Source organism: Ailuropoda melanoleuca, chromosome 7 (genome assembly GCF_002007445.2).
Source record: "Ailuropoda melanoleuca isolate Jingjing chromosome 7, ASM200744v2, whole genome shotgun sequence".
NCBI lineage: Eukaryota > Metazoa > Chordata > Mammalia > Carnivora > Ursidae > Ailuropoda > Ailuropoda melanoleuca.
This window is the reverse complement of record NC_048224.1, coordinates 70,032,372-70,045,713: the sequence shown is the minus strand read 5'-3', so window position 1 is coordinate 70,045,713 and position 13,342 is coordinate 70,032,372. Positions and strand designations below refer to the sequence as shown.

Sequence of the window (13,342 nt, the reverse complement as noted above, 5' to 3'; positions counted from 1 at the left end):
CTTGCGGGAGGTAAACGTCATAAATTGTTTTGGGTGGTATTCACAGCAAGAGATCATCAAACTGAACATTTAAAAGTACACAGTTTAAGAACCACAAACTGAAGTCTTTTATATTTATCCACATATTTACCCTTTCGATAATCTAAATTTAGTCCCATATACCCAAATTTCTACCATTTTCAAAGCATATTTTTCTCTTGTTACAGAATTCTGGGTTGATGGGGTTTTTCCCCCCTTTTTCCTGGCACTTTAAACATTCCAGTGCCTTCTGGCCTCTGTTTGTTTCTGATGAGGTTACCTGTCATTCATATCTTCATTTCCCTGTATATAATGTGTGTCTTTATCTAGTTGCCTTGAACATTTCCTTTTTATCTCTGGTTTTCAGTAGTCGACAAGGATGTGCCTAGGTGTGATTTATATATTTGTATTTATCCTGTTTGAGGCTCATTGAACTTCTTGGGTCTGTGGGTTGCTCTTTTATTAATTTTTAAAAAACATTGACTTTTCTATTTGAGAGAGAGAGAGAGAACTCCAAGCGGACTCTGCACTGAGCGCACAGCCTGACATGGGGCTCAGTCTCACGACCCCAAGCTCACAACCCAAGCCAAAACCAAGTGTTGGATGATCAAGGGACTGTCCTACTGAGGTGCCCATGTGGGTTGCTCTTTTAAAACCAAATTTAGGATATTTATGCCCACCATTTTCTCAAGTATTTATTCTCTCCAATTTCTCTCTCTCCCTCCCCCTTTTGCTAATCCAATTACACATCTGTTACACTGCTTGGTGCAGTCCCACAGGTCACTNATATCTTCATTTCCCTGTATATAATGTGTGTCTTTATCTAGTTGCCTTGAACATTTCCTTTTTATCTCTGGTTTTCAGTAGTCGACAAGGATGTGCCTAGGTGTGATTTATATATTTGTATTTATCCTGTTTGAGGCTCATTGAACTTCTTGGGTCTGTGGGTTGCTCTTTTATTAATTTTTAAAAAACATTGACTTTTCTATTTGAGAGAGAGAGAGAGAACTCCAAGCGGACTCTGCACTGAGCGCACAGCCTGACATGGGGCTCAGTCTCACGACCCCAAGCTCACAACCCAAGCCAAAACCAAGTGTTGGATGATCAAGGGACTGTCCTACTGAGGTGCCCATGTGGGTTGCTCTTTTAAAACCAAATTTAGGATATTTATGCCCACCATTTTCTCAAGTATTTTTTCTCTCCAATTTCTCTCTCTCCCTCCCCCTTTTGCTAATCCAATTACACATCTGTTACACTGCTTGGTGCAGTCCCACAGGTCACTGACACTCTGCTCCTATTTTCAATCTTTCTATCTGTTCTTCTGACTGGATAAGGTCTGCTGATTCTCTTCAACTCACTGACCCTTTTCCTGTGGTCTCCGACCCGCTCTAAGGCCTATCCAGCGGGTTTTTCATTCCAGAGACTCTACTTTGGGGCTCTAATGTTTCCATTTGGTTCTTTTTTATAGCTTTCATTTCTCTCTTGTGCCTCCCTACCAGTTTACTCATTGTGTTTTTACTTTTCTAGAAGTGCTTGAATATGTTCATAATAGCTTTTAAAATTTCTTATCTGCTATTTCCAACATCTGTGTTATTTCAATAACCATCTCTCTTGACTACTTTTTTCCTTGATTATGGGTCCTGCTTTTTTGTATGTCTAATTTAAAAAAATTGTATGCCCAACATTGTGGGTGATATAGCATAAGGAGTTTCCTTAATGAGGGTTGCCTTTTGTCTGCAGGCAGGTAAATTTCTAGACTGCTTTGATTCTACCAGGCTTGGTTTCATTCTTTTTAGAGTGGGTCGATTTCCGGCTGTCTTTAGTCTTAGAGAGACCCTTATTCCAACTAGGTCATGGCCCTTATTCCTAAAGCCTGGCCTTTCTCAGGGCTTGATGGGTTGCTCAAGACATCTCCCCACCCTGGCTGGGCTGGAATTCTAATGTCTTCCAGCACGACACAGCCTCTGATATCTCCATTCAGCTCCCAGCCCTGCAGTGCCCACCCTCTGCCAGGCCTCCCAGTGCACATGCAACCTACCCTGCATCTAAGAACGCACGGGAAACCCCTATGCAAACTTCTGGGGCCCTCCTCTACTCAGCTTACTCCTCGCCAGGCTCAGTCCCACAATTTTTAGCCATTTCAGTTGGCTAGAACTCTGCTATCTGCTTCCTCAGCTTAGCGAGATGGTGGTCACTGCCTGGAGTGGCTCTCTGTGCCGGGGTCTGAGAAGTGGCCCCAGGCAGATAGCTGGGACTAACATGGGACTCACTTCGTGTGTTTCCCTTTTCTCAAGGACCACAGGTCTGTGGTGTGCCCAGTGCTTAGAAACAGGTACCTTGTATATTTTGTTTGTTTCATGGCTGTGTATAGTGGGAAGTTAAGTCCAGTACTGTATTGTGGCTGGAAGCAAAAGTCTGGACGTGGGTATTTGGTAAAAACACCCAAGTGATGCTAACAGACTTCCATCTCCTCCCATGGGGTCCCTGGCTAAGAACTGAGGTCCTAGAAAAGAACCGGTCATGGAGATGACTGCCCAAGGCTCTCTCAGCAAGATGCCATTATTATCTCCAGTATATTTTTGAGTTTGGTCCACTCAGCTGTCTCCTGATTAGAATTTTAGCTTTCTAGAGAGATCTGCCTATGAGGGGATATATTTGCCATTGTAAACTAGTAAACTGGTGTTTTTTGTTTTCACATCAAGCTCTAGTGAACTTAGTTAAAAGATGCTTCCTTGAAAGTCAGAGCCCTTTCTGGTATACTAGCAAAGAAAACAAAAAAAGCTGGACTACAGTAGATCCACCAAGGTGAATGCCCAGACTCAGCTGCCAGCCTGGTCTCTCCGCCTGGAACCATCATTCTGATTAGCTAAACTGTGGCCACATTCTTCATCACGAGCTGTTGGTTTATTTAATTTTAATTTTTTTTTTTTGGTTTTGTTTTTTAAGAAGATAGTTGTGTTAAGGAGCCCTGAGCTCATGATCAGACTCGTTATTACTGAAACCCAGTAAGTCCTTACTTGGTTACTTGCAACACAGAAATGGTCTGGCTTTCATCTTCATCACCAAAATTAACTTTCCCAAAACCTGGCTGAAGAACTACAGTTTTGATCAAAAAGAGTGACCTGAATCACAAACATGTAATATACTGTAATTGATGGTACTTTGTTTAAATAAACTGCCAAATTAAGCAAATAGATTGATAATAGTACTCCTGAATACCTGAATATGGCCCTGGTGATACTTGTGGTTATTTGAATGCATGAGAATAATTCATCATGTCATTAGACAAGAAAAATCAAATGTTACAAAGTCTGTGAAAAGTGATCCATTGGAGTCTTATATCCCAAATACTGTCCTTGCCTTTTATGCAAAAAATTTAGAGTTTCATAAACCCTAACTCATTCCTCTTCTTAGGAATAGCCACATGGAAAATCTATTTTCACTATTTTTCCAATTTCCCATGGAGAGACCAAGTAAATGATGTCATTAATGCTGGCTCTGTAATTGATCTGGTATACGGAATAATCACTTCTTCATTCCTTCATTTCCTTTAAGCTTAGCTGTTTTTATCCCTAAAAGCCTTTCCTGGATCCCTGCCTAGGTTGCAACCCTTGCTCTGAGCTCCCAGAACTCTAGCACCTTACTTAGTACACTGGATTTTAACTATCTGCTTATGTCTGTGTCTCCAGTGCATAAGTGTTCCCCCAAATCAGAGACCACGCCACATTCCTCTTCTACTCCTGGCACACTAATGGGTAGCTCTCCTGAGTTCAGTCAAGTTTATAGAGTGAAGCAGTGAATGGTCCACATTCATGAGCGTTGAGCCAGAGTACCAGATACAAAGAAAAATAAGAGGGGATCCACGTATGAGAAATTCACAAGTGGCAAGCAATTACGCTTGCATAATTTGTATGTGACTGTCACTTAAAATACATATTTTGCAAAATGCTCTTCAGCAATTCTCAGGTTAATCAATAGTACGTCATGTCTTTCTCTTGTTTTTTATTATCTTCCCTCGATATCAGTTGAGATCTTATAACACAGAGGCAGCATGCTATGGTCATGGTGGAACGAGATAAGGACCCAGCTCTGTCATTCCTTACAGTTATGTGACTTGGGGTTCGCTTCTACTTTCTCTAGGCAACATTTATTCACTGTTAAAACAGTGTGGTATTATCTACCTTACCTATCTCTTAGGGTTACTGTTAGGATCAAATGAAATAACACATGAAAGGGCTTTGCCAACCATACACCACTTTAAATATTAGATTTTTAAAGTCACAACTTTATGGCAGCAGCTGGTTCTGAGTTTCAAGGAGCTGCTTATCCTCAGGGTCGTTCCGGGGCAGCCCTTGGTATCCTGATCTAGTCAGTCAATTCAGGTTAGTTAAGGATTAAACGGACAGATTTAAAAATATTAACACGTATCAGGAGAAAAAATTATCTTTACTCATAGAATAGTATATATTTTAGGGAATCACAAAATGGACATCTCCACATAAAATAACTAGAATGTGCTATGTGTATTGACTTAAAAGTCTTTTATAAATATCAAAAAATGTGTTGCTGCCAACTGGAATAAATCATTGTCTCAGAGAAAGTAGCAGTTTGGTAAAATTGTAGCTGATAATGTCTTTTCCATGGCAACCCAACCCAGCCTTTGGCATATTTAAGGGAGTCTGCAGTTTTGGTATTCCTGTGCATTGGTAAGCACCATTTGGGATAGAAACAAAATGACTTTATAAAATTACATTTACTGGAATACAATCTAATCATGGCAGTTGACATCATTGGTTTGAATTTTTCCCAGCTCAGAACTAATATCATTTCCCTGTAGGAAGGTCATGCAATTCCAGAACCCAGCCATGCTGAGTGGTCCATCTTGCAAAGAAAGCAGTATATTTGAAGTTATACTGTCAGGCTCAAGTTTCTGACAGGAGACTAAACCTACCAGCCAGACCAAACCTTCTTTCAAATAACACTATTCACCTCATTGCCAGAGAGCCTAGGACAGTGACAGTACATACAGGGTCTCTCCCATTTTGTCCAGCAAATTTAATAAGATAGCAACTCGGTGACTCAGAGAGAATTTTGCATCCCAAGGATTTGATATATTGTATTTTTATTTTCATTCAGTTCGATATCTTTTCTAATTGACCTTGTGGTTTCCTCTTTGACCTGTGTGTTATTTAGAAGTAGGTTATTTAATTTCTAAATGTTTGGAGTTTTCCCAGATATTTTCATGGTACTGATTTATAGTCTAATTCTGTTATAGTCCAAAACATTTAGTATGATTGCAGCTCTTTTATATTTGTTGAGGTTTCTTTTACGGCCTAGAATATGTTCTATGTTGCTCAATGTTCCATGCGTATTTGAAAAGATTGCGTGTTCTGCTTGCTGGATAGAATGCTCCATTAAGGTCAGTTAGGTCAAGTTGGCTGATAGTGTTGTTCAGATCTTCTGTACCCTTACTGATTTTCTGCCTGCTTGTTCTATTGATACTTAGAGATGAGGGAGGTCTCTAAACTTAATTGTGAATTTGTCTATTTCTCCTTTCAGTTCTATCCGTTTTTGTTGCATGTTATTTGAAGCTCTATTGTTAGTTATATAGGTATTAAGTATTGTTATGTCTTCTTGGTGAGCTGACTCCTTCATCACTATCTTTTGGTAATATTACTGGTCTGATGGTTACTTTGCATGATATTAACATAGACACTCCAATTCTTGACTGGTGTTAGTACAGCGTATCTTTTTCCCATTCTTTTAGTTTTAAGTTATTTATGTCTTTATAGTTGAAGTGGGTTTCTTTTGAGCAACACATAGCTGTGTCTTATTATTTTTTTAATCCAATCTGACAAAACTGCCTTTTAATTGGTGTGCTTAGATGAGATATTTTTATAAATTGGAAAATGTGCATTATATTTTTGTGATCCCAAGATTATTTTTTTTGAGCCATCTTCTTGGTTTTGCATTTTGACTCAGGCTTTTTAAGTCTGAAGCTGGCAGAAAGATAAGACCCGTGTGCCTGGCTTGGGATGGGGACAGCTAGAACAGACACTGTAACAAGGTCAAGAGAGGAGGGTGTAAGAGAAGGTGACGGAAGACACACCGGAAGCAGAAAGCAGCTTTGTCCATCAGCATTAGGGGCTGGGGGCAGTGGCAGGTAAATAAAGTAGAAGGAGGGCAGCCAGGACGATCAAGGGCTTTGAAGAGGAGAGGCAACTTCACATCAAATCAGACAGTCACAGCTTTGAGCAGACCCAGGGCAGGAATCTGGGGGAAGGTGTGCAGTGGTGTTACTGCTGGTCCACCTTGAACTTGCAGGACTTCCGGACTGGCTGAGAAAGCATCAGTGCACCTGGGAGTGTGAGCCAGAAGGCTCAATTTAAAGCCAGCTATGCATGGCATATGTTTTTTATATCTGGTGGAGCTCATCTAATTCATATGTATGTTTTTAAATAATTCATACTTTTTTGAAGGTTCAGGTTTCCTAATAAGGCAGCTTTGCTGGAAAGAGGACCATAAATATCCACCCGATGGTGGTCAACAACTTGAAGCATAAGATCTTGAAAGAAAATAATCTGTATCTAAGCAGAACAGCTTATAAATCTATTTCAGCATTTACAAATATAAGCATGACCCTTCAATTATTCATTATTTGACTTCCAAAGTTGGAGAACACCACTCTATCTAAAAATCAAGGCTTATATTTTAAGAACTACATTTTCTGGGAATTAAAAAAAAAGTGATTAAAAAATCAAATATTACATCTATTTCTAGCCTCTTTGCTCCTCGTCCCCTGGATGTGGTGCTGGATCCCAGTCCCCTGGAGATCTAAAATGCCCTTCATCCCACAATCACTATAGCTTGGCTCTTCCAAGGACAGACCCAATTAAGGTCAACTCCAAACACAAGGTAAGAGCCATCGTCCCTGAAGGGTGACTTAAGGATGAGAAGCTTTCAAGAGGAGGATGCCCTGAGATCCTTGTCTCCACACCCACAGGAGATACAACATAACACAGATGACAGCAATTTTAGCCACTCCACAGGGACTTGACTCCTAGACCACAAAATGCTCCATCCAAACTGCACCCTGGTACATAACTGGGTATTCTGTATTTCTTCTCAGGGGTGCGTGTGTGTGTGTGTGTGTGTGTGTGTGTGTGTGTGTGTGACAGAGAGAGAGAGAGAGAAAGGTGGGGGGGAGAGGAGAGAAAGGTGGGAGGGAGAGGGGAGAGAGAAATATTGATGGAATGTCCTGTTTATAAGGCAACACTAGCTACACTGAGATTAAATCCACCCCAATCTTTCATCTTGATTTAGAGAATAAATATTGAGGATCTTTCACATACAGATGAGTTTAGAACAAACGTGAAATTCTATCAAAACAATTCATCCACACTTTGAGAATATCTTCCCAAGAAAATGACATGAGGAAAAAGTAATTTGCATAACACTGCAAATAATAGCAAAAAAATGGGGAAAATCTAAGTGCTCCAAGTGGAGGAATAGCTTATTGTAGTTTATCAGCATGACTAGGTGTTTTATAACTATTAAATGATAACTGTGGAAAGTTTTATTCTGATACATGGAGAGAGGAAACAAGTAGACTTGTTCTCTCGATAGGTGTGCAGACTGGGCAAGGCCTGGAAATGGTCCTAGCAGCTGGTGGTCCAGAGCACAGTCACTGGGGCAGCAGGCAACAGTAGGTGCTCAATAATTGTGCCCTTTCCCTTCCTATAGGCATCTATCCAAACCTTAGTCATCCTGCAAAGTCCATCTCAGACAGCCCCTCCTCCATGAAGCTGTGACTGTAAGCTCCTTGAGGACATGAGTGAGTCTCAGTCACCATTGACCCCTATACAGCAAGCCCACATGCTGCCTTTGTGCAAATCGGAAAAAAGCACTCCTTCCTCTGGGTGGCAGCAGCCCCATTCCCCGGCCACAGGGCTTGCTGAGTGGCTGCAATGGGGATGCACGTCATTCTCCACTACGAGGGATGCCCCGTTGCAGGGTACAAACGAACCCCCCCATCCATGGTGACCTAGCCTAGCCTGTGCCTCATACATACTAGGTGCTCAATAAATATTTGTTGAATGAATGAATGAGTGAATGAATGGACTGAGATTAAGCTGAGCAAAGTTTTTCTTCTGGGTGCTTCTTGCAGATGTTCCAGTTTTAACCAAGATCTTTGACCAAGCCCCATTTTACTGATCTTTAAAATGTGGTGAATGGGCCATAGTCACTAAGCTCTGGACCAGCACCAGCTCTGAAATGCTATGACTCTGCGCTGCTCTTTACAAAGTGCTCAGGAGCCTGTTAAATGCATGAAGCGTTCTCCATAGCAGGCTAGTATCTTGGCTAGGTGCGCTGTTATAATACACTGGCTTCCTCCAGGTTCCTAGCAGAGCTCCTAAAAGCCTCTGAATTTCTAGAGTGAGAAGAGTATCTTCTGTTATTCATCATGAGTCCTTCTAACCACACCTGAGCTTACGCTAATAAGGTGACTAAGGTTAGGGCCCCCACACATGGGGCTGGTCAGGGAAGACAAGGTGATGTGAGGCTTGGAACTTTCAGCCCCACCCCCTGACCACCAGGGAGAGGGGAAGCTGGAGGTTGGGTTATAAACACCCTTGAACAGAGGATCTCGAGAGCTTGCAGGTTGGTGAACACATCAAAGAGCTGGCAGAGTAACCCATCTGGAAAGGACATGCAAAACTCCTGGACCCCTAGCCCCGAGCCCCAAATACTCGTCCTGTGCAAGTCTTTCATTTGGCTGTTCCTGAGTTGCACCCTTTCTACTATATGTAAGTCAAGTGTTTTTCTGAGTTCTGTAAGTCATTCTGATGAATTATGGGACCTGAGAAGGGGGTTGAGGGAACCCCTGGATTGGAAGCCAGCTGTTTAGAACTAGAAGTGGCCCCTGGAGCATGTGACCAGCATCTGAAGTGCGGTGAGTCCTTAGCCTGTGGGGCGGCCCTAACTCTGGACAGTTAGTGCTAGAACTGGATTCAGTTGTTGGGCACCTCGCTGGTATCGGAGGCTTGGCTGTTCGTGTAGAAAAATCTCCCATGTACCTGATGTCAGAAAACTTAGATGTTCTCAAAGTTTACTTGTAAATCAACTGCCAGCAAATTCTACTTAAAAACTATTCTAACCAGGATTCTCCTTCAGTGTGGGATAACACACGTCAAAATCTCTGATGGGGCACTATTCAGAATATACACCTTCTAGAAGATTCTGTTGTAGCTCCACCAGACATGTCACGATTGGGGATGTACTGTAAATATGAAGTGTGTCAGCAAACACACGAGGGGATTAATTTCTGTGGTTGGTTCCCGAAAGCCCATCTAACCTAGCCGGGAGGGGACTCAGAGACTGACAGCCCTAGCCCGACAGGCCAAGGTGAAAAAAGGGGGAGGATATTCCTTTCCTCCAACTCAACGGGAGCCAGGCCAACTGAATGTACAATTTCAGAGCCAGTGGAATTTGTCCTCTGCATCTTTCCTTCCTATACCCTTCCCCTCCCACCTGGGCTTCTCTCCTTAGGCTCTCCTGCTGCCCAAAGCGCTCTGCTGGGGGACCCCACCCTCCCAGGACTACCCCAATTCCCTACTGCCCCCCCTTGTCCCTGACTCAAATAAAAAACCCCATTCCTTCAATGCAGTTCATTGGTTCTCAAATTTCACTGTACTTCATAAACATCTGGGAATTAAAAAAAAAAAAAAAAGCCTAGGCCCCAATCTCAAATGTTTTGATTTTGTTGCCCTAGAGGTCTTGGGAACCATTATTTTAAACAGCGTTGCAGGTGATTCTAACACGCACTAGGGCTGAGAAAGCCTCCTGTTAAACTGATTCTGGATACTAAAAGCCTTTGATTGCATTTATTCCCAGAAATGATGTAAACAACTGATGTGTACTTATGAGGAGATACTGGTGGAATTCAGGGTTCAAATATGACAAGTTCGAGCAGTAATTTTTAGGTTTGGGGCACAGGCCAGCCCTGTTCCGGGATCTGCATAGGTGCTTTTGAACCATTCTGTTTGCAGTGTCTTCTTCTTTCATGTCTGAATTCACAACATGTGGAAATTCCCACTCCCCCCAGCCTCTCCCCGCCACTGCCCCTCATGGCCCCTCAGGACCCCCCACGCCAGTGGCCCCCATCTGACTCTGCTGACAGGGGTCTAAATAAGGGTAGGGCTGCTAGGATTGGTAAGGAGCTAGGATTGCCCATCTCTCTCTAGATGATCATTCCAAATTTGGCTTTGTAAGCTTAATTCTCTTTTCCCTTCAGGGGTGTTCCTTGCTGGCCAGGATCTGAGAACTTGCGGACTCTAGCGTTAACAGTAGATCCCCACACCGCACTGTCCGTCTTCTCCCACAGGTGCAGGCTCTGCAGTGGCTCAGGAAGTTGCTCCTAAAGCATCCGCTGGGCTGAGGGCTGGGTGGAATGGCCCAGGCCCTGCTGCTGCCAAGGCCTTCTGCACCCCCACCTCACCCCAGAGTTGATTCATTTGGCAGATGACTTCTGGTTCTATTCTTAGCACTAATGCAGACATCAAATAAGACTTAAATACAAAAACTCAGTGGTTTACAATACAAACCCTTGTGTGGTTCCTGCTGTCTTCAGAAGCTTCGGGTAAGGACAGAGGGAAGCAGCCCTGGATTTGGTACACCTTATCCGGTTGGGTCAGGGTGCACACCCCAGATCCAGAGCTTATCCATGGGGGTGCAGACATCCCTCGGGGGAGTAATTCAGGCAACAATGGAAGATTTTGTCCTCTATTTTCAGATTCAAGGTGCTACACACTTAAGACTTAGGAGAATCTCCTTTCCACGCTGCTCTATCAACATTATCCTTTCATCGACTTTCCTTTTTAGGAAGGGGAACCTGGGGGACAGAGAGGTTAGCCAACTTGCTCTACCTGAACTTGGGTCTTTGACCTGCAAAGCCCACGCTCGGAACCACTAAGTCTCAGAACAATCTAAAAACTCATCCATTTCGAGAAACACGTCCACTCGTGGCCCTTGGCTTCCCAGGAGCCCCTCTCACAAACTCTGCCATTGCTGCTCCTGGCAGGCCTCCCTCAGGAAACCTACATCCGGGCTCAGGCACTGGCGCTCCTGGCCAGGGGATGGTCAGGGGTGGGGGTCCCTGCAGCTGCGCGGTCTCTCGCTGCTCGGGATCACACACAAGCGAGGCTGGGAAGGAGGAACGGTTTTTTACTGCTCTCCCTAGAGGGGAGAAAAGCCCATTGTTGACCTACCTTAAAGACAAAAGAAGTCACAAAATTCACAGTGAAGAAAAAACCCTCAATTTTAAAAAAGGGAAAATATAGACGGGGTGGGGGGGGATGAGGGGAAATGGTGTTCAGATATCACTATGTGGTCCAGGGCACATCCTCGGGCCCACGTTCCCCAGAGAAGTCTGGTCTTAGATTCAAGGCCTATTTGCATGGCTGGCCTGAAGGAAAAGGTGCAGTGCCTCCTGCTGAGGATGGCTGGGACTGTTCAAGTCCCTTCACTCGCAAAGGGAGCCACACTTTTGGTTGGCGGGCTACCTGCACGACCACACAGGATGGAGGTGAAGTGGTCTCTGTAAAGAGAGGAGAGCAGGCCATGGGGGAAAGGCCATGCGAATTTTACCTGTGCTGACCAATTCCTGGGGAACAGAGGAACAGATCCCCAAGAGACAAACGGCTTTGAGAAATTGGAACATGGAGGGGCGCCTGGGAGGCTCAGCACGTCAAGCGTCTGCCTTTGGCTAAGGTCATGATCCCAGGGTCTTGGGATGGAGCCCTGCATCGGGCTCCCTGCTCGGCGGAGATCCTGCTTCTCCCTCTCCCTCTGCCTGCCGCCCTGCATACTTGTGCTATCTCTGTCAAATAAATAAATACAATCTTAAAAAAAAAAAAGAAATTGGAACATGGAAAATACTTGGTCTGATCTTTGGCTTGGAGGTGAAAGCCCATCCATCTCCCGGACACCCCCCGGTCTGGGGATCGTCCTATCATCTGCAAGGTCTCTTAGGGTTCAGAATGAGCTATACCACGAGCTAGCCAAAGATTAGAAGTTTTGACATGAACCTCAGCATGTTTAATCCATCCAGGCTTACGTCCCTGATCTCCTTCTGTATCACAGTGTGTTTCATGGCAAGCTACGCGGTAGCAGGAAGCCTTGGAATATCTCCAGGGATAGATTGCAGAGAGCACCTCAGGGAACCCAGCAAAGCTGTGCTGCTTCCTTTGGAGCTCTGCCCACCCCAGGGAGACCTAGACGGAGGGGTGCTGGTCACAGCACACCACGCAGACGGATGTGTGCTGCCATCTGCAAAGAGCAGAGTCGAGGCCAGATTAGTTCCACCGCGAGCTGTTATGAAGCTGTCTTTATAACCACAGAGATGTAAAAATTACGGCTCCCTGCAAGGCTTCAACAACCCACCACCAGGCTGGGGAAGATACTTCTTTTTTTCCAGGCAGCCTTGCCCTGGCTGATTACATGAGACATATTGCTTTTGTTACACACATTCATAGGTAGCAGGAAAAGACAGTCTTTATGTTCCTCATTGTCAATGCCCTACTTACCAACTTCATCCCTGATGTTTGCAAGTTCGATTGACAGCTCTTTTTCTTTCACAAGGGCACTTTCACTCTGCAAAAACAAAATGGATACCGAGAGTCCCCTAGTTTTATGCTAGATAAGCACTTTCACATGTTTAATTAATGAATTATATTAAGCAAATATTTATAACTCTAGCCCTTAAGGAGAGAATTTTCTCATTATATAAGCATAGAAAAAAATCACAAAGCAGAGTCTGACTCATTCATTTGTATCACATTCAAATCACAAAGCTTGCAACATAATAATAACACCCCTGCTTGTGCCTTTCTCTGTTTTGTTCTCTTGTAGACATCATCCTACAAATACTTCTTTGCGTGCCTATGCCCTTCCCGGCAATCCCCTGGTAGGTAATATTATACGCTGTTAATCATTATTGATAGTGGGAGATTTTTGACCATGAAGACATCCATGCCATATTTCTCTGAAGGGGCAAATGCTTATTTTACCAACTGTCCCTTTACACTTACCCTTTTGTCCATACGTACATAGTCGGCTACCTAAAAAATACTGAACAGAAAACTTCACATGAAACGTTTTTCTTTGAAAGGAGACCAACACCAACATTTAAGGTTTCCAAGTATTTTGTTACACTGCATCACTAGAAGGAACAAGAGGAAAAGCCCCCCTTGAGATGCTCTTCAGTGCGAAGGATGCCATTTGTACTTAAATGACTGCTAAGGTGCTTTCAGAGCATATGTCTTCC

At 43.7% G+C, this 13,342-nt stretch overlaps 1 protein-coding gene across 2 annotated transcripts in view; it reads right to left on the bottom strand.

Moving 5' to 3' along the window:
- MTUS2 (microtubule associated scaffold protein 2) overlaps positions 1 to 13,342 on the bottom strand; it is a 640,692-nt gene that overhangs the window by 44,928 nt on the left and 582,422 nt on the right. For both annotated transcript variants that reach the window (XM_034665023.1, XM_011219132.3), the window contains one exon: positions 12,603 to 12,669. In XM_034665023.1, coding sequence (XP_034520914.1) covers positions 12,603 to 12,669 — 67 coding nt within the window. The remainder of the gene's footprint in view (positions 1 to 12,602; positions 12,670 to 13,342) is intronic.